Here is a 22,231-nt window from a genome sequence, read left to right as displayed (position 1 = left end):
ATCAAACACACCAGCGCAGAGCCTTCCATGGGTCTTATGTCAGCAACTGCCTATGATTTATTTAAGATAAGCCTTAAATAAGAGCAAGAACTTAACTTACTTATAAGCACAGAATCCTTACTTTTTCAGACTTCTTAATGTTGCCCTAGGTAGCTAAAATTGTTTCCACACACGCTGCTTTCAGACTGCAAAGAAGAAACATGTAACTAGTCATAGTTATTCTAAGACAGAAATGGAGCACCACTCTTCACAGCATAACATTTCAAAGTAGTTTTTAATTGCAGAGTCCCAGCTATCATGTGTAGGGTATGTGCTGATGCTGTTATGACAACATTATTTCATCCCTTCTGCAGTGAAACAAAAAAATCATTGTAGTTGTGTAATCTTATGACAAGCATATGCCTAGAATAATAGCATGCACTCTGCAACTGGTGCTCAGTTCCTATTAGAGGACTATAACTTGTTATTTATGAGCATTAATGGCATCTAGACACAGCATTTAAATCTCTCTCAGGAAGTGTTAAAAATGCTAAGAACGTTGCTGTGGTAGCAGACATGCTATATTTAGTAAATGAACTCCGAAATATTCTGCTGCATTATTTAAGCATTCCACTATCTTAATAATACTCAAAAGACTTTGTTTTTGTAGAAAAGCATCATCACCATCTAGAGAGCGGGTAACAGCAGAACAAAGAGCTGCCGTTCTAGCGAGGATCCTTCAGGAAGCCCTAAGTTGGAACGTTCATACAGTCAGTGAACATGTTATGAAGACTTCTTTTGGAAGTCAGCCCTTGTAACAGCATTAAGCATCTACTGTGACTTTCATTTGAGCTCCAGAAGTGAGGTATGCTTGGGAAACTTGGGCATTGCAAGGTACAGGCTTACATCAGATGAGTAAAAACACAGCCCTAATTCACATTTACTGAGTAACTGCTCATATTCCTTAAACAGCACCAATACAGCATATTTTGTTTGGAATTCTTTTATTTGGATTATAGCAATTAGTATCACTGGTCAGTAGGCCAAATCCAGGCAGAGAGCACACAATCAGTTTCACAAGGCAACAACACAGACTAGTATTTTAGCATAGAAACCATTTCACCGCATTGCCAAGTAGAAATATCTTCCAAACATGCATAAATTGTTATGCTTAATCTTTCAGAGCTCCACGTAATACCAGATTCCTAAATATACAAAAAATACATTTAACTTATAATAATCTTAGTGAATCAGACTTATAAAATTACAACTTTATTCTTCACAACATAGAAAAGAATACAAAAATGACTGTATAGAGTTTTCCCCAAAATTTCACCGAGAAATATACATCAAAGCACATGATTTGATGTATACTCATGACAATTTTAAGATGAAAGATAGGTTTTTAAATGACACTGCAGATTGGTCTACACAGATGCCAACCTTGCTATTGGTAAATAAAAAAACTTGGATAGAAACATTGCATTGTGAAAAATTACAATTTACCTGCACTGTGATCTGCATTGTACTGTAATTTACACTATGAACATTTCTACAATTCCAGTTGTAAGCTCGACACTGGTAAGAACCTTGGTCTTTTAGAGGGTAAGGACTAACTTGGTCAAAGCTGGCATGGTAGAACACAAAGTACCATCAACTGAACCAGTGTACATAACACAAAGACAACCAAAGCAGAAAACATCTGCTGCAGCAGTTTGGTGATGCTGATAGAAAACATGCGAGCCTAGTAAATAGTCTGTGGGGGAGAAAAAAAAAAAACAACTTGTAGATTTGTGACAAAGAGTACTAACCAAAGCTTTTATTATAAAATTCCCATACTGCATTACAGCTTCAGTAACTGAAGAGGGGAAATTTGCTTATTAAGATGGCAAAAAACACACGTGACCAAAGTCAGTGGTAGGGAAAACCCTAACAATACCAGGGAACTGCACTACAGCTTGTACTCAGGATCACCTTCCAGTGATTTCCATGGAAGCCCGACATGAGCAAGCACTAAATGTTCCGTAGTTCAGCTTTTTCTTTTAGAAGAAAAATGAACTCTTTTTCTCAAAAGGCTAAAGGCAAATTAATAATTTCATTTAAATATTTCATAGTAAAGCTTACTCAGCAAGGAGGCTGGTTGTACAAGCTTCTTCCATATCAGCAGTTCTCTCTGCTTCTCCATATAGCTCATGCTATCTAATACAGATCTGTACTGCATCTTTCTCATCAATACAGCTACGAGTTTGTTTCATACAGCAGTATTACACTGCTACCATTTTTTCCCTGGAAATTGGAATTACAAAGATGAATCCAATCTCGGCTTGACTGTGTCTAAATACAAGAAAAACTGAAGGAGCCAAATACCCACAACATCCAATAACCAGAATCTATCATGAAATCACATTTTTCAGATGACATTCTTCAGAAATGCTGTCACAAACATCTTTGATAGCATGAACAAGCAAAAGGAGATGTTTTGTTCAGATGTGGAAGTTCTAAACAATGAGTTCAGTATAATGCAACATTTCTCAGACAACCAGAGCAAAGAAATACACAGGCTAATAGAGAAATGAATTTGAATTGTTTCATCTTTGAATGCAGAACCCCTCTGAAGTTAAATGTTGCCACAGTATTTTTGCTTACAGCCTACAACTGTCTACAAAAGATTCAAAATAGAAGCAAACATCATTACTGTCTCTTATCCTCTTCCAGCATCTAATAGTCAGATCTGCTTTGAACAGGAAAGTTGTCACATGTCACCGAGTGCTAGGAATGTCCAGCCAGACATTTTGATGGAACCAAAAGGAATGACTGAAAATTGCAGGATTTTGTGTTTTTTTAATTTAATATAACTCTGACAAATGTGAAGATAAAGAGCAATTGTAAATGTGGCTCTGCATCAGCACTAGAACACTGCACTTAGTACTTATTGCCCTACGTTTAGGGAGAACTGCAAGGTGTCACACACAAGTAATTGGGACACAGATATGGACTGTGCCCAGGGGGAGGTAGGTGCTGGTGGGCATTAAATAGTCACACCTTATTTATGCAGCAAATCATGATGTTACAAAAGAGAAGTCAGAGATACCCTTGTCTAGTTGTCTAGTAGCTCCAAATGGGCAAGGACAGTACTATTCCACTTTCAATATGTGATACAGCAGTGACCATTAGTTACATTTCCTTTTGCCTTTGATTAGATATCTGTTCATTCCCCTGGTCCCTATGTGCCTTTTAATTTACTGCCCCATCCCAGTAAACATTTTTGTTCATATTTTGGGCCACTGCTCACACAGCAGCAGTGGATTCTGCTTCACCACATGGCTCAGTCCTTTCATTTTCTGCTTCGTGTTCCCGAGGGAAGGTTTAGCCTGAGAAACCTGAGCAAGCACCTTGGAAAAATCTGTCTTTCCATGCTATTCAGCTGTTTCAAAAGAGCAGATAAGGGAAAGCTAGCCCAATCTGTAAAAGCAGCAAGTAACACATGAAATAATCTGCTTTCAAAAATGTACTTGTTATTTAGGGTTTTTACAAGGGCTTTTGTCAGCAGCTGAGTGCCTAGAACTGCCTGTTTGGATGTTCTAGAGTGATGTACATTAATCAGCTAAGAAAAGTCATGTTGAAGAACACGTCCTCAGGTGATTCCACAGTAGACCAAAGAGTTCTTAACACTAAGATGAGTACCACTGAAATAGTGGACAATGACCAGAGATGATAATTTAAAGTCAAAAATGGAGAAGCTGCACCTGTTTTGGGGTGACTCGCCTCCTTATATTCTTAGATTAATTACTGATATCACAAGAAATATTACAGTTAGTATTTTTTATTTCTTCAATATTTAAAAAAGCATCCAGGGCTGCAGTACTTCAAGGAGTTTTAATGTTTCAGATAAGCATTATAGCCTCTGAATTAACATTAACATTTGAGTAATCAGCTTAAACAAAATCTTCAAAGAACGCTCTCTGCTCAGACACCCCACTGTTTCAATTCCTAATGAACCACGTTCCCCTCATTTCCCATAATTGCTTTCCTGTTCTTGTTTCCATCACCTTTTAAATACACAACCTACCCTTTTGAATTCAAACACTGCCTGGATTACATTCTCCACTGGAGTCTCTGACAAAATCCTAAAGCATTCCAGAGCATATTGTTTGCTTCCACAGCAATACATACAGTTTCTGGCATGCAGTCAAGCACTTCAAAAAAAAGAGAGGTATCAGTGACACAATCCCAATTCAGGCATTTGGTGTGTACAATTTCATCATTCATACTGTAACCTTCAGGCATCTAATAACAAAAATGAAAACCATTTAGCACAACATTTAATAATGAAAAGTAAAAGGCTACCTGCCAAGCCAGATAAAGTTTAGAAGTTTTCTGAAGCACTGCAAGCTGAAAATTATTTGAATGTTTCACATCGTGGAATTTCAGTGAAATCAGATTTATTGGTTATTCTTGCTAATTTTTTTTTTACCTCTGACAGTTTTATCTTGGTATATTCATTATAAATATGCTGGGTATTGAAAATCTGCAGCATTTTGATGTTTGAAAAGTTCTGAAAAAATTGAAATTACTCCGACTTCTTGTGTTCCTCAGTGTGGGAAAGCACCTTTCGCCTCTGATGTAGCATGTGAAAATACAGCTGGGGAAAGACTGAAGAGAAAACAGACAAAGGAAGAAGTCAGGCTTCTGTGTTGGTGTAACACACACTCACATACTCAAGGTCAGTGATTCTGTTAAAAGAAAATCTGCTTTTCCACTCTGGTCAAATCATCTACTGGCTAAAAACAAGCAATACTGCCCATAGACTTCAGGTGTTATTTAATTTTTCTTAGAACTATGCCATTTTTAATTAAAGGCAAAATACATTTCATAATTAACTTTGCACATACAAGAAGAATGACAAAAATTCTTGAACTGCATGCATACAACAAAAATAAACTGCTTTGTGGGGAGGAAAAATAAAGCACCATGAGAAATGGAAGTCATCTGAAAGAATGAAATTCACAGATTTGTTTCATATCTTATGATTGCAGTGTCTCTTTTTCAGGATCTAAAAAAAACTTTATACAAACTGTTGCCTCTTGCATCTCTACCCTCCTGCAAAGCTTTTTTCCTCCTATTTCTAAGGTTACATTACACACTATGTTTGCAGAAGAATGAACTAGGGGACGGCAAAAGGCAAAAGCTTCCATCTTTGTGAACAATGTGAAAATAAAACAAGGTCAATATCAACACAGATGACATCAGTTACACTTGCCTAGTGTTTGCCATGAGTGAGACAACCAAAGACTACTTAACTCTTTTTTTTTTTTTTTTTTAAGGTTAGCATTTTGATATTTAAAGCCAGATAAATGGTAAGATGCAACTATCAAGAACATTAATCTTATTTTTTAACAATGGATTTAAAACTTGCTTTCTTCATGATGTTAACTTTCCCAAAATTTTTAAGGCCTTCATTGGGTTCAGGAGACAAACTTCCTGCACAGTTTGCTTTTATGAACAACTGCAATGATTGCGGCTTTTCTTACATCTCTGGAACAACACAGGAATATCTGCCTGTGGAAAGATGCCTAAGACTTCTCAAGTCCATGCAGTCAGTTCTCAGACTTAAGTAAGAAACCAATTCACAAGAATTTAAAAAAAGACTGAATTCAGGTTACACAACCAGCAAAGGGTAACGAATTACAAAATACCTGAGACTGCGATTTTAATGGAGAAACAGGGCTAAAATTATTTGAGTTCAGTGTGCTGCCCTCTCATGCGGTCTGTCAGTTGTGATCAAGCAATCTCATAAGAAGTAATTCATATTTGTGTTTATTAGGGGAGGAACAAAAGTTATTGTTCTGGCTCCTTGGAGTTAGTAATGCCAGTGTTTTTGGAGGATGGAGACAAATAGCTACACATGCATAAAAAGAATTTCTAGCAGGAAAAAGTTACGAATTTTGATGTCCAAAATAGTTCACAGACAGAACAAGTGCTTAAAGACTGCCACACTACTGAAATCTAAATCTCAGAATATGATCTGTCACTCAGCATAAGCAACAAGGTTCATATAAACACAGCTACAGAGATAGCTAGCAGCAGTGCCACTGCATTATTTTGCACATTAAACTTCTATTCGCACATCTAAATTGGCTGAAGACCTAATGCTCTTAATCACTAAGCAGCAAAGCCAAACCTTCACCTGTAAAAACATTCACCAAAGACAGTTTCAACTCAAGTTAATTCAACAGAAATGCCTCCCCAGACATTACTGCAAAAGCAATTCTTATTCCTGAGCCACATTTTAAGAAACAAACTGCTTTAAATCTTGTTCTCCTGGAAGTCTGTAAATGGGAGCAAAATGAAGACGTCAGTGTTTGCTAAGTACTACGGTTATTTTATGTATCAAATGTAAGAGAAAAAACACATATTGCTATATTACAAGCATTGCTAAGAAACAACTCCTGCATCTTTAACTCTAACTTCTTTCTTTAAACAATGTCCAAAATGAATTTTGCAAAATTATTTGTATACATGCTAATCTCACACTTGGTAGCTTTTTCTGATACTGCTTTTAATATCAAAGAACTAACAAACTTGTACTTACTTGGAATGTAAGAGATCATAACCAGGATCAGGAATGTGTAATAGTCAAAAGAAAAGTTGTACTTATTAGGTAAACTAATGGAATACAAGCCAGACTGCCTGACGAAGGGTAATGCAGCATATATTGTGAGTAATTCACCAGAGACTCCCATTGGATACAATATTATAAACAAAGTGTACCTAGAACAAAACATTTAAGAACAGGGTTAAAAGTTGTGACAAAGAACTGAAGTACCACTACGGATATTCAACTTCTAAATCCTTAACTTCAATTTGATTTGAGCATGGCAGTGTATGGACATCAATGCAAGACAAAACACTGACATCAGCAACCACTTTTGAAGTATTTAAGGACAATCTTTGAGAATCTGAACTGTATCTTTCAAACAATTCCCCCACCTCCATACTTCTTTACTTTGACCTCCAAACTCTTTAGTTGGGAACATATTATTAAAATAGGGCCAGTCAGTATTAATTAACGAGCTCCACTGTTTCAGGTACAACCCTCAGATTCAATGGTTACTGGTAAATATTGGTTTACTTACCATAATCACTTTGTAAATGGTACTGAGTTCTGATAAAGTACTTCCAGCTAACATTTAATACATTCTTAATACAGAAATCTGTTGGAAGGAAGCTAGGAAGTCACTTTCACTAACAGAACAATTCCCTGAGAATGTAACTTGCTCTGCTGCAACTGTGTTACAAGAGAAACACCCACATCAAAACAGAGCTTCAAGACTATTTTTTATTTTTATTTTTTTTAAATTGCCACCTACCTGGCCCATTTAATGAGATAAGGGAGATGGTTTAACAAGCTAAAGGTGTAAAAAGAGTAACGGATTATCTCTGTGATTGTCCAGGCCACTACAAACAACAGGACACTGTCTTCAGTTTGTACCTGCAAGGAAGAAGCAAAAGCTTAAATACAGAACACAAGTGTTGCTGATTATTCAACAGACTTAAACACCCCAAAGAAAGTAATTTCCATGGGCTGCTTTATTGCATCAGTTTAGAAAACAGACTCCAGGAAAAAGCTTAAAAGCAACATTAGTAACGACAGCAAAAAAATCCCTTGTCATGCTCCATATTTTTCTAGCTGGCTTAAGAATAGCTTTGCTGATCAGATACTGAGAACAGCTTGTAACTTTTCCACTCCTCTACAGTACCAAGTTCTGCTTCAGTCCTGTGATTGCTCAAGTGAGAAACTAGCTCTCAATTCCGAGCAGCAGCAAGGCAGCAATCAGCAGGACACAGGCTCAGAGCAGAGCCAGCAGCTCAGGTTGCCCCACTTCGGAGGAACTTTACAACTACCTGCTGCATCCCTCCCTGCTCCTTCTCCCAGCTTACTGCATGCAACATTGTTCCTTTAAACGTTACGCTCAAGGCACCACTTTGTTTCACAGCTTTACCCCCCTCAGAGCTTGAACTGCAAATGCATGTTAGGGAAACAGTTCCTACTCCCCTCATGTTTTGAAGATTAACCTTCAAAAGCACGTATTTTAAAATGAACCATTAGATTTGGGAGCATAATTATGAGTTTCAGATGGATAGCAGATATGAGGAATTATATAGGGTCACATACCTGCACAATAAACTCCAGAGAGTGAACAATTTTTTTATGCAGCACCCTCCCCACCCAACAGAAGCACGATGTGAATTCTCAGCTGTCTGAGTACCTTCAGCCCAAATTCTGTAGACCGTGGGAACAAAAAGAGCTCAACTACAAGGAGCTGCATTTATTTTTTTCCTCCAACTCTTGAAAAAAGGGAAAAGGAAGTCAGTAGGTGTGGGTGGTACACCCTATTCATCTTGGGCAGAGTACATGTACAAACAAAGGAACAAGAAAATATATGGGCGAGCAGAAACCTTTTAATAGGAAGGGACTGATCATATACTTGTGTACAAAAAAGTTCACAAGCATTACTCATTAAAAAATCCCTTTGTTACAGAGACCACAGAATCCAAGAAGAATTGTATAAAAATGTTGGAAATCCTGTGAAGTACAATTACTGTTATTCTATATTCTGCTGCGTGGAACAATTAAAGTCACTCTCATTGCATTTTGCATCCAAGATACCTCATCCTTTTTCACTTGAAACCGATAATTTCCTTATGTATTAGTCTACCACACAGGACCATAAAAGAACAATATTCAAAACCTATTTGAAGATTTTCAAAGAAGAAACCAAATTTATTTTTCACACTACCTGAGTAACCAGAAAAGGATCCTAACTCTGTTTTGTGGAATGCTTTACAAAGAAACTTAGTTCTCAACCTGGAAGTCAGCATCACTTCACAGATGATGCTGTTCCCAAGGAGCAACATGCCTCACAAGCACTCCAAAGCTGCATCCTCTGGTCAGATCAGGATGAGCAGCTCTGTGAGTAAGCTAAACTTGTGCATCACAGACTTCAACTTGTGCTTTGAAACTCCACTTCTTTCCCTAACTATGGAAGTCAGTAAAACCAACAAATGAAAATTTGTAGCTTGAAGAGGCACACGAAGAAGCAAACAAGAAACTGTTAGGCCAACAGTGACTGATGCACATAGAAGGAGATAGAATTGAAACTGTAAGGACTTTTAACACTGCTTTCTCAAGTCTAGTCTTTTCCATCAACCTTAGTATTGGAAATCACTGAAACAGCTCACACCATCAAAAACAAAAGGGTCACTTAACAGGGAATTACAGACCGTGTCTTACAGTTTGTGTCCTTACTTAAAGAAGGAGGAACACTGGAAACTGGTAGCTGTTTTGTATAAAAGTGACCTATGAACTTTTCAAACACTTTTCTAATGAAGAGCAAATTGTGCACTTTATCAACACATTTTAACCACATTCCATAGCTCACAATTAAAAAGTATATTTCTTACACGCTAACGGATCTGTTGAAAAACTGTCACTATTAGAGCTTCTCTTTGAGGACTGACAATTTCTCAATACTTTAGATAAAGATGTTTGAGATGTACATTATCAAACTCCTGGGAACTGATTTACAAAACAGTCCCTCAAGAGCCTTATTCATTTAGGCACTGCTAATGCTGCATTTGCATCATTCCTCTTCCAACCTCTATGTAAAGAGGATAATACAGCCAATCAACAGCAGACCCTTTTTAAACCACAAATCCCAGTGCTGCCCTCAGAATCCAATTTTTCTTCCTCTACTTTTTCATTCCAGTCTTTGAAGGTGACGTTAGAAAAAGTTTTATGTTTTATATACAACTTATTTGTCCAACTCCCTTAATTAGGGGGAATTTTACCACGGGTATAATTTTTGGCATGTGTTTCTAGTTATCATCCAGGGGGCCTTGAACATATTTTAGCTTGCCATCATGACTGCAAGTAACAAACAAAGAGAATTTATAGCCTTTGAAGGTGCAAAACTGAGATTCAGAACTGGGAATCAATGAAATAAAGCCTAAGATGCTTTTACTGTTCTTCTTATGCATGAAAGTTACACACAAGAGTTGAAAGGTATAAGATGTCATAAACCTAGAAATATGGAGAAAGCTAGAGAATTAAGAGTAACAGTCTGGCAAATAGTTTAGTGATAATTTCAGCTAAATACATCGTAAAACAGAATGATGAAAACAGCAGCACTGTGCAACAGAGATGCTGAAACACACCTGTCTCCAGAGTCCACAGCTTGGGTTTTGTGGTATATCAGTGAAAAAACACTGCAGCCTCACACAAGATGTATAAAGGGCCTGACAGACATTTGTGTTGTACAGAATTACTCAAACTTTACACACATGTAAAGCAGTGATAAATTAGGCATGTCAGCTACGCTCACCAATTTGGTGTCCAGAACTTCCCAGCGTGTGCTTCTTATTTAAATTAAAATGCTCTTCAATCTTTAGTGTAAGTATCCTTTACTATTGATGAAAGATGGCAAGTTTGCAGATGCTGGAGTCTTAATTATCTGCTCAATAAGCGGTACGTGTCCTCCTCACACCGTGCTTTTTGATTGCATTCTATAAAGGTTCCAAATATATACAGTGCTACCTTTGTAACACCATCTTTAAGCCACAGCTAGCACCTTTTCTGATTAGTTGTCAGAATCAGGTGCAACACTGAACTCCACAAAGGCCTTCTGTGATGGCACCAGATGATCTTACTGTTCACATGAAATCAAAAAGATAACTTTGAACTGAAAGGCAACTTGTTTTCCTCTCCCTATCTTCTTTCAGCCCTTCATTCCTCATTCCCTTCTCTCTTTCGCAGAGGAAACAGTAATATTCCCCAAACCAATTCCTTTCCAATATAATGACAAAATGCTATTTTCTGGAGTACAGGTGCTATATTACACACCAGGCCCTGCTCCACTATGTTAACAGCTAATTACGTTGGGGAGATAGAGGGAAATCTAATCACTACTCCAAGAAGTGTGCGGTGCTTTACCATTTGCCATGCTTTAACATTTATAATAAATACTGAATTTAACAACACATCAGTACTAAATTCAACAAAAAGCACAAACATGTTAGTGGCAAGAAGCATGCTTCAAATCACATCAAGTATCTCCAAGTGTATTTGGGCAGAAAGAAGGGATGCAAGATGGATTTTTCTTCTCTTAACCTCATTAGATATGAAACAGTCTGAAAAAGCAAGATATTGAACAGCTCTCACTCAAGAAGCCAAGGAAGGAAAACTGAGTTTTATTTTATGAGAACCTCATCATGCAACTGCATAGCTTACAAGTTCCATAAGCTGTGTGAGAATTTAATCCTGGACTTCATCATGGAGCTCACTTGCGCAGGCAGCCCTTCAGAAAGAGTAGAACACGTGTGACATTTGAAATACACCTCCTCAGGAGAGACTGCAGGCTCTCTGCTTAGGGTGAAGGCAGACTGATGGGGGAAAGAACATCACCTCTTCACTTGACTTAATGCTTCTAAAGTCAGAGGTGAAAAGCTCATCACAGAGCTCTATCATTCTTATGCCTACTTTCTGAGACATTAAAAAAAGGAACACAAAAGACAGTCTCTCTCAAGATTTTAAGCAATCACACAAGCGTGAGGGAAAAAAACCACGTGCAATATTATTGGAATGATCCTTGGTAAAAACTGAATGTTGGGCTAAACTTTCTTGTGTATCCCCTCTCGTTTCACTGTTGCTTTTTTTCTAGTAAAAACGTGGGCATAAGTTTAAAAAAGCCCAACCCACGATCACTTTGCAGACTCATCTAGCATTTATCTCCACCGAGCTGCAGAGAATGGAACGCTTCTATGAGCACCAAAAATGAAATCTGCCAGAACATAAATATTTACATGATTTTGAGCCTCTTGAGAAAAAAAACACTCATTCACGTCGCACAAAACCAAGGTTCCACATGGACAACCTCTGTAACATCACAAAGGGAAGTTAATTATTAGGATCTATAGAGACTTACGTTCCTCTGCATACAAATGGTCATTTTGATAACAGATGCTGGAGTGAGGAAGAGAAAGCAGCTTCCCTACTTGGCAAGCAAACTCCTTAGGACATTCTCCATGTCAAGCCACAAAGTATCTTTCATAGGCACACATGACAACACTGGATGTCTGTCCTTCAGTCAGCCATGCTGACTGTGAATCAAGACTGATTTCTTTCCTTAGGGAGACAAAAAGATCAGCTGGCTACACTAACAGCATAGATGCAGCACACGTGAACCACCACAAAGTATTTATATGATGTGAAGTCAGTCAGCACGATCTGTATCGGTTAAAGCATGTTCACATATTAAAATAGCCATCCACTGGGAATAATGTTGAAGTGATTGCTTCCAGAAGATTCTGCAGACATTAGTGAAAAGTACAGTGATATTTAGTATGGTAAGCAATGTGAAACAACCAGAAACTCAAATCTACACTTGAATGCAAGAAAGACTGACAAGAGACAGAGGGGAGATCATCCTGGAAAAGAGATCATGAAAAACATGTAAGAATTGCCATGAACAAACATTTGAGTAGGAGCTTCCATATGCTGTGGAACAGCAAGTAAATCATGTACAGAAGAGACAGTGAGGACACTTTGCTATTGCTCCAGCAAGATCAATACCAGGATGCTGTCCCAAGCCCTGGGGTCCAGATGGCACACTGGGACCTTTTCAACTTGCAGTAAAGACTACAAAAGCTGGGAGAGATTCAAACTTCGGTCTGATTTTCAAGAAAAAAATAAATGTCAATCTTATTCCTTTGATCCACGTAAAGTCCATTCCACACGATGTGAAACAACAGAAGACATTTGCAGGAAAACAAGTCAGCAATCAACAAACGCTTTTCAGCATGGGTCATTAGTTATTGTAATCTATTTTGTAGCATAACTTACCTCTTTTACACTATGTGTTACTGCCCAGGTCAGGAAAACCCTTGACATCACTTGGAAAGCAGTCAGAACAACAGAAGAGGGAACAATGCCTGGAAGATATTTTGCAATTAGTAAATATCCCTGACCATTGGAATGAGGGCGGGGAAATAAAGCACAGCTAAGTCAAAGTCCACTTACTCAAAGTTTTTGGAAGGAAATCTTTTTTTTTTTTTTTAAATTTGAATATGAAGCCTGGCCCATGGTGTATTCACACAGCCCAGCACTACACTGTCCCCAGACCAAGACTTTGTATACCAAAATAAAAGTCTGCACATTGCTCATTGCACAACACAGCTGAACGAGGTAGCCTTTGGGACACAATCTCTCAAATACAATCTGATTCATTAAAATAAGCAACAACATAATCTTTGTTACTATGATTCAGAAGGTAAAACCAACAGAGATGTTTTGCAGAGCGTAATACCCCCCAGAGCAGCAAATGAAAAAACCCTCATCTATAAAAAAGGCTGACTAGGAACCAACCAAGCTTATGTCCCAATAAGACAAACAAGGTTGTTTTGTTATGGCCAAGACAATGTCAGTCTAAGCCAAAAACACGAGATCAAATGCAATGGCTCACTAGCTACAATTTATGTAAACTGTACTCACCTCTAATTATTTATGAATTGTTCTAAAAAGGTACAGACAATTTTCAACTTGGCATTTTCAAAACATCTGTCACCTAACACTGTGCATGCCAGAGCAGCTCTTGGCAGACAGAGGGCTCCCCAGCCCAGAACCAAGCAGTAAGCCTTGCTCTGACCTCTGCCACGTACTGCACTAAGCCTCCCACCTTCCACAGAAAATCCTCCAGCTCTGACAAGTTCTCCCTCTTTCCCAGGAAGTTCTCAGTTGAGAACAGGCTGTCTGCATCATGGCTTAAAGGTGGAGCTCTTATACCCCTCCTAACAAAGCAGGCTAAAGCAAAGTCAACCAGCTTATCAGAGGATTACTGGGAAGCAGTTCTGCAGGCACCTGGAACACAGGACTACGTCTCCTGCCATCCACTTGTGTAGAGATGTATTGTAAAGACCACGGAAAAAATAATCCAAGGGAATTTTTATAGCTTTACGAGTCATCATCTGCAAACAAGTTTCGTTTAAGAAAACAGTAAGGCGTTGGTGCTCCAGTGTTTTCGCATTATAGCTTTGGAATTGTAAAATAACATTTTATTTGCAAGTTTTTTGGCCTAGGGTTCTGATGTTTAACTTATCCTTCTTGCCACCTGCTAAACACTATTTCCAAATCCATCAAAAATAAAGCAAGTATGGACTATTCAGGTTAAGAACAACAACAAAAAGCAGCAATTGAGATTTAGTAAAATAAAATGGAATTAGAAGGACCACACTGGCTGGCAGCACAGGTAACTCTATGACACATTCCTGTTTGTGACAGTCCTATTAGCCTTAATAGCTCATACCTCTGTTTTTCTGAATGATTACAATGGCTGCATATTCAGACCCTGAATGTTAAGTTCTGTGTTGGAATACCCAGCACTAAAAAAGAACGCACGCGGCTCTTTTCTGCTTGGGTAACCTGACAGGAGTCTACAGGCTGCCCTCTACAAGGCAACAATTTCAGAGCAACTGAACTATTGAGGAAGGCAAGAAATACCACATCAAACACAGAATTACGCTGCCCTCTGCTGACAAATTTATGAATATGATTTTAAGTTTTCCAGCAACCACATTTAATTACTCAGAAAAGTCTTTTGCACAAGAAGTCAATACGAGCTTACAGGTCCTGAAGAGCCCTCTAGTATGTCGAAGGCTTATAAGCAAAAAAGCAGCTCTGTAGCTGCATCTTTAGGAAACTTTAATGCTACCTTACTCTTCAAACAGAACATAGCAAACATTCACACAGGAGCTCAGGCATTTATATTTAAAATCACAATACTAAGTACCTGAACATAAGACTGTCTTTTTGAGCAGACAGTTGTTCAGAGAAACCAGAGCTAAGCAAAGGCACATGCAAGCACTGCTCCCTTCTAAAGCACTGCATCTTTGATCTTACTGTGATTTCTATGCTCTCTGTCCTACAATCAAACAATCCAGATGCTAAGGTGAAAATGCTCACTACTGATGACAACTAACCAGAGAAGATGCAACCTTTCCTTCAGACATGAGGCTCTTCAGGCTGACTGACCCACGATATCGCTGCCTACCCCGGGCCACTGACACACAACTGACACACAACTACACTCCTGCTACCAAGCTCACAGCGTTAGGTTAGCAAGAATTGTCAACTCAAGTCTTTGGTAATTCTCAGTCTCACTGATACTTCCATTAAAGCATAACTGAATCTGTGATAAAGAGTGATTTCCCTCTACCCAGTTATACAGCACAAGCCTATGTGCTACAGCATAGGCAAAGCTCAAGTGCCTGGAATGTTGTTTTTATTCGGTTTTAAGTTATTTGTAGCTAGAAATGATGTTTGAGAAAAGACAGTTTGGTACAGAAGATTATAGGATGGAGAGAATGGAGAGTCATGACCTCCTATAAAGCATTTGTAAACTGCTTTAAGAGTTGTAACAGTGGAAGGATGTAGATAAAAAATAGAATGCCAAGTAATATCAAGTGAAAAACTGTTACATGTTACTTTCTTTTCTGTGATTTAACTTGTCAAATATTCAGTAAAAAACAACAACAACAAAAAAAAACAAACGTACTTCAAGCAAACATTAAAAAGTTGTGTAGGATTTAAACCTGAAAATTCACAGAGCATAATATAGTGCTGAACCACTGCTAAAATTGCTGTTTTCTATGAAAGGAATAAAACTGAACGTTTGCAAGCTTACCAAAGGCACAGTGCAGAATCTAGAACAAAAAGAGAAACTGAAATTACTAACATTTCAAAAGAAGCAATTCAGAAACATTGTCTAATTCTACCATAAGAGCTTTAGATTCCATAGAGGAATTTCAAATATTAAGCCAACTGTTCAGCTCTGCTACCCAAGAGAAACAGCAGATAAACAGCAGACCAAAAGGCAACACAGTCAGCGTTTGTGCGATGTACTTGTAGAGTTACATTTACCTCCAAGTTACCTTACAAGTGCTAATGAAAAAGCAGGCACCCAGAAAGAACTGTTCACAGGCTGCTTTGTTTCTGCTAAACAAAACACTGCTGAGTGTTCTGACGTACCTCTAGCAAAGCTCCAGTTTGGAAGAATTTCAGGGGCTTTTCTATGGAGTAGTAAAGGCTATGGTAGCTGCCTTTAGCCAGGTATGCTCGAACTAGCCCAACGGCAATCACAAGCCACCTGAAAGAGAGAACAACGTCTGAGATAAGGAGGCATTAAGTAGAGCATAAATACAAAGAAACCCTTGACGCTTCTCTCAATACATGGCAGAGCAGCAGATACAGAACTGTGTTGAAATACACCAACGTTTTGCCTACCTTCTGCAACTTCGCAGTGCAACACACAAAACATTCAATAGCTGGATTCTCTGCAAATCTATTAAACTAAATACTATGTTTTTTAAAACATCCTGCAGCATCAACATGATGACAGTATCTTTAATACCTAGGTTTACTTTTTAATGAGCTGTATTTTAGTTACAGAAGGTACTCATGAAATTTTAAACAAGACTGGCATCGCATTTTGTTTAGCTTAAGCAGAAAACCATTTACTGTGAGTCAAATCTCTCTCACTATACTATGATTTAAAGAACTAGGACATAAGCAAGCAAGAATCAGAAAGTAACCTTAATGTTTCAGTTCCAAGTAGACCCTTAGGCTTTATGACAGACCATCCATTCATTTCCAAGATGTACTTTATGAGAGTCTTAAATAAGTAACTCCAAGACAACTGGGCCTGCCTATATAACTTCAACTTCATTATGAAGAACATGACCTGCCAGCCCTGCTCACTGACTCCTCAGCTAATATAGGAAGTAAAGCTGAAAATCCTTACTGGCAGTTCCCTGGCTTTTCACTGCCTGGATCTCCCTCAGGCTGCCCTTACCTACTCCGGATACCAGCCCACCTCATTTCCACCTCCTTCCAAAGCCAGAAGTGCTGTTACAAAGGTAGTGCTGAGCCCCTGGGTGTCTCTGCTCACACTGGAGCACCTCACTGGAAGTATTTGCAGACAGAAAGTGCACAACAGCCTTTTACCCTTTGAAAAAGAAAATTGCAGCTGTGATTTTGGAAAGGAATTTCTTCTCATTTCCCGGTAATTTACAGCACTTTAGATGCTTGTATGTACCACGTTACTTTAGCTATTACAAAGTGTGTAAAAATGTTCTCCCAAATATTATGCTGAGTTACATGAAATGCACTTTAAAGTGCAGATTTTTCAGTAATAAGCAACTCTGACATCCAAGCTTGTGTTTGTAGGAATGCATGTTAGTACAACCAGCTATTCCATTTCTGCCTGGACTTCTCAGAAGGTGACCACCAAAGAACAGAAGTCAGAGTGGGGAAGAGATGGGGAGTGAGGAACAAGATCTTTTTTCTCATAGTAAGAAGCTGTTTCAGCTAAAGTTGTCTCGTGCAACCAAAACAATTCTTTGCCAAGTAATTCCCACTGATAAAGAATCAGATGAATGTGGTATTTGGACGCAGCGCAAAGCACTACAGCATTAAGGACTCCCTTGCAGCACTGACTGCTCCTCCTTTAGCGCAACAGCGCACAGCAGGCTGTCACTGCTGTGTTCCTCTGATCTTCCCTGCCTATTGAGCAGTGTCACTAAATTGAGCAACTTGTCAGGTTGCACAAGATACGGGTTCCTGTTTGTGCCTGCAGACATCTGCTCTCACCTGAGGAACTCGCTTTGCTCACCTCCTCCATCCTCCCCAGCAGAACTGCTGTTAGCTCACACCAAAGCAGCATCTGCACAACGGTCCGTTTGGGACTGAAGCTCTTAGCACCTCTAGCCCGCTTCTGTGTTTCTTACATAGTTCTCCACTTCCAGTGACAAGGAAACACAGAAGAGAAGTGGGTGAACACAGTAACACCAACCAAGAAAGAAGCTTGGAGAGAAGTTTAGAAGGGCAAGCCGCCGCAGTGCCTCATGAAAGCAAAGCCAGGAGCTCATTTATAGAGACTTTCTCTGACCTGCATCTACCTGATACACCAGCTGCATGTCATTCAGTAACTGCCACACGTGAACTTTAAGCTAGACTTCTCATACTCTCCGATTGCCCCAAATTAAGGAAAATGAATATGGCATACACAATTAATGCTTTCAGATGCTCAGACCTGACAAGCAGACATAGTGCTCAGGACCTTAGTTTAATTCCTTAGCTTAGCTTAAAAGTGTGCCAACTTCACCAAAGTACTGCTTTGTTAATGCAAAAAGAGAACATGGCAAAGCTACAGACAGAGCCTGCAAAGGGGAGAGTGCACTGTGACTCCCAGCAACTGCTCACAGCAAAGCTCCTAACCCAGAGCGCTCCTTGCTCAGCACTGACAACATCAACTGGCAAATTCTAAAACTGCTGTGTTAGGACTGATTTTGCTGAGTGAAATCCTTCTGAAATTCATTGTTTGTATCACTGTCAGTTACTTCTGCCCACAAGTACAGTCAGCTATGGCACCGAACTACAAATAAGTGACACCGTCATGTTTTAAGCAACTTATCCAACATATGCACACTAACCAACAGTGGGAGCCCACTGCCAGCACTCAGAGATTTCAGTCAGCCATGGGTTTTAGGAAATAATCTCTATTCTGCAGCTATGCTTCCAGAATGAGCTCGGGTGCCAGGCTGGGCACAACTCTGCTTCATGTGGCTACAGGACAACAGCACTGACTGAAGGCAAAGCTGCTGTGTGTTTTACAGCACCGCTTCATCCTCTGCGCATCTCAGAGATGTCAGTGCTTTCATTTCATGGTTCTCCAACACAATGCAGTGCAGGAGTTCAGCCTGAGTGTTCCAACTGACACACGGACAGTCAGCAACTACTGCCATCACCTGTGCAGGGATCTCACAGGGAGAACAGAGCTTCTGCAACCGACTCCTGGAAAACAACCTTATTATGTGACAACAGGGAGCCAATATGGATTTATGGCACTTCATTCTGGTTTCCAACACCTGGATTTGTTTTCATTTTTTTTTCTCCTGAGGAAGTGTTAGCTTGCTACAATCAGGAGCTCTCCTGCCACAGTAAAAGGTCACGATGCTGAAAAAACCCTTTCATTCCTACTGCAAGGTTTCATCTCAGATTTGTGAGATTTTTTAATACTGGTAAGTCAAGTATCTGTACACCAACAGACAGGTAAGCGTGTTCAGTTCAGAGAAGTGGCCAGAGAGGTTCAATTGTTAATGCTGTGCCTTATTGTTCAGGTAATTTAATATTTCTGAGTGATGGGGAAGAAAAAAAAGAGATTAAATCGCATCAGACTGGTAGACAATTCTCTCTCTCCCTCCAAGAACCCTGCACACATCACATGGAGCCACAAATCTCAGCAGTGCCGTTGCACAACCACACACCTGCTGGGTGAGCACAGCGCTCTGCCCCGCGGTCAGCTTTGCTCCGAAGGAGTGCGATGGCTTCAGAAGCTGGAGCAGCACGAGCTGGCAGCGGTGAGCTGCGGGATGCACCAGCCCCATCCCGGCACATCTCACCGACGTCGTTTCTACACGCAGCCCCCGGCGCAGCCGGGCCCGGCTCCCGGCCCGCAGCCCTCAGCCAGGGGTGCCGGCTCGCCCCTTTTAAGGCTCTTCTCTCCTCCCACCCGAACCGCCTCCATCTTTCAAAAGTTGCTTTCATTGTCATCCAACTTGCGCCGATACTCTACAGCCACTTAAAAACATAGCGACGAAGTCCCGTTTGCCAGCCGTCGCTGCCACCGCAGTGCCGAACGCACCCCGCCCCGTTCCACTCCCTCCGCCGCGCGCGGCGCCGCACGGCGCCAGCAGCATCGCCCCGCGGCCGCAGCAAGGAGGGCCGGGGGAATCCCGGGCACCGGAGCTTCGCCTTTCTTTGCCGCTACAGACGCATCGCCCGCGTTAGGGCGCACCTCCGCCGAGAACGGCCGGGCCCACGGCGCGGGCCGAGGAGGACACGGCGGCGTGCGCGGCTCCGGCCGGGAGCTGGGCCGGGCACCGTACGCGCCCGTTCCGGAGCGGAGCAGCCCGCGGAGCAGCCCGCACCCACGCGAACCCGCCGGGGCTGCGGCCGCCCGGCACGCGCTACGGGACGGCGCTCCGCAGAGCGGCGCGGAGTTAAAGCCTCCCCGGAGCGCGAGGCGGCGGGACTTCTCTCCGCACCAGGACGGCCTCCCGCCCGGCTCCTTACCCCGCCGTCATCACCACGTTGTAAATGACGAGGTAGGCCGTGGCCAGGGCTCCCGGGCCCTTCCTCCGCCTCGGCTGCTGCCCGCCGTAGCCGTTGTCCGCCCGGCTACCGCCGCCCGCCGCCGCCATGTTGCGGCGCTCCCGCGGCCTCCGCCCGCTCTCGGCGCACGGCGGGAGCGCGGGGCGGGGTCTTCCCGGCGCCGTGCGCGGAGCCGCCGCCGCCATCTTGGAGGAGGTCCGAGCGGGATCCGAGCCGAGGGCTGGGGGCTCAGAGCTGCCGGTGCCTTTGCGCCTCAAAGCGCAGGTTACAAATCGCGCCCCGCTGGGTGAAGCAGGGCGGCGAATTCCTCAGAGAAATCAGTGGGTTCTTTTTCCAGAATGGTTTGTGAGAGTTTTCGGACAGCGATTTGTTAGCGCCGTGTTCTCAGCCTTCCCAAGAAATATTCCCAGAAATGCTACACAAGCGGCTCACCTGTTATTCACAGATACAACTGCAAAATTCGGTGTTGTCACAGCCCGGCACTGCAGAGAGAGCTGTGACAGCCCGTGCCGGTCACCGCCCGAGCAGACAGAGGCGCTGCAGCAATCCGCCTGCCTTGCACGGAACTTGCAGGTGTCTCCTCACCCACCCGCTGTGCGCGCTGGCTGCTCGTTACCGACAGGACTCTAATTAGGTCAATTAGGTTTCTGCAAATCCAGAAACTCAACCAGTGAAAACCTGCCCGTTCCAAATCTCCAATGTCACTTAACAAGACTGAATTTTGTACAAAAGGCAAACAAAAAGAATGAAGCGATCCAACCTGTGCAGCATGTTGCATAACCTCTGCTTCTGGGGGCTGTTTCAACCCTACCACACCCAAAGTGTGGCTTCTCTGCAAATATTTTACAAGCTGGACAAGGATTATAGGAAGAGGTAACACCTTCTATGAGACCAATTGGAATAGCTGGCAAAATTAGGGTTGTAAATACATAAAGATGCCTTCTGTTGAGATAGAATAGCCTTTCTCCCGTTCTTCAAACTGACAACAACAACAACAGGTTAAATACAAGTTGGGATGAATTGCTTAAAGCTGAATTAGGTACCATATCACACCGTTATGTATCACACCATTTCTGGTTGTGTTTTCATGCAGATGGAAGAAGGGATGTTAACAGGAGGCTACAGAAGGATGGTAAGCTCAGTACATGCTTGGAGAAAAAGAGGCAGTTTGTAGCCTGTAGGACTATTAAAGGAGGAGAGGGAATGGGACATCTCTGTAGTGCCACCAATGCGGAGTTTACAGCTTTATTACCTACCCAGCACATGCACCTGCACATCTTGCCATGCCCACGTCCTAGGCGATCAAAGCCGTACCTTTTGCTGCTTTACAGATGTGCCTATCCAAATGGAAATCAGCAGCCAGTGAATAAGCATTCACAAGGTGGTGGTGGAGCCCATCTTGCGAAGATGTTTCAAGGGCTGAAGGTTTGCTCAAGAAACGTATTGCTACAAGCAGGTGTTTCACAATCTTTGCTTTAGGGAGTTTCTATGCGGTTCTGCCAGGTCCATGCTGCCTCGAACTGCATGTTAAAAGAAGTCAGCATAAGAGCAGCACAAGTATACATGCTGAATGCTGTTATCTTTACAATTTCTAGGAACATTGGTATGAATATGTGTCGACTTTTTGACTTTTCAATTTTTTTTTTTTTTTTTCTCCTGCAGACTTCCTGAACTGTAAATTTCCCCATCATAAGGAATTCTTAGCTGCAAGAGAAGAGCAGAGGCGCAGTGGCGTCCCATCCCATTCGTGTTTGCAGTCACTGTGAGATACGCAGTAACACTGCAGACCTGTAAGTAGTGCCAGCCCCATGCTGCACCTGATGGCACTTGGGCACAGCAGCCTCCTGCTGCACTCACAAAACAGGGCGAGTGCAGCAGCACCACAAAGACTGAGCAGGTTTCACTGTTGTCACCTCACCCACTTCTGTGCCAGGCAGGTGTGAGGACAGGATAGGAAAAGACGGCTGCTGTCGGTTTCCTTCAGCGCTGTGAACACAGTAACGCCTGCAATAGAGTATACAAGTAGTG

At 41.4% G+C, this 22,231-nt stretch overlaps 1 protein-coding gene across 3 annotated transcripts; it reads right to left on the bottom strand.

Moving 5' to 3' along the window:
• Nucleotides 1-966: 966 nt before the first annotated feature.
• HACD2 (3-hydroxyacyl-CoA dehydratase 2) lies at nucleotides 967-20,494 on the bottom strand. 3 transcript variants are annotated; one of them, XM_052674492.1, is made up of 7 exons: nucleotides 20,165-20,494; nucleotides 16,061-16,178; nucleotides 15,717-15,735; nucleotides 12,881-12,969; nucleotides 7,350-7,471; nucleotides 6,572-6,750; nucleotides 967-4,632 (listed from the first exon to the last, which is right to left on the bottom strand). In XM_052674492.1, the coding sequence occupies exons 1-7, from the start codon at nucleotides 20,386-20,388 to the stop codon at nucleotides 4,550-4,552; spliced, it is 834 nt and encodes a 277-aa protein (XP_052530452.1). In that variant the 5' UTR covers nucleotides 20,389-20,494; the 3' UTR covers nucleotides 967-4,549. The 3 variants fall into 3 exon arrangements, with proteins under 3 accessions (XP_052530452.1, XP_052530451.1, XP_052530449.1); XM_052674489.1 differs by lacking the exon at nucleotides 967-4,632 and adding an exon at nucleotides 5,520-6,308 and having other exon boundaries at nucleotides 20,165-20,329; XM_052674491.1 differs by lacking the exons at nucleotides 15,717-15,735; nucleotides 20,165-20,494 and having other exon boundaries at nucleotides 16,061-16,174.
• Between the last annotated feature and the right edge of the window lie 1,737 nt (nucleotides 20,495-22,231).

This window comes from Tympanuchus pallidicinctus, unplaced genomic scaffold (genome assembly GCF_026119805.1).
Source record: "Tympanuchus pallidicinctus isolate F22 unplaced genomic scaffold, pur_lepc_1.0 scaffold15, whole genome shotgun sequence".
In the NCBI taxonomy this organism is placed as follows: Eukaryota; Metazoa; Chordata; class Aves; order Galliformes; family Phasianidae; genus Tympanuchus; species Tympanuchus pallidicinctus.
This window is presented reverse-complemented; position numbering and strand designations above follow the sequence as displayed.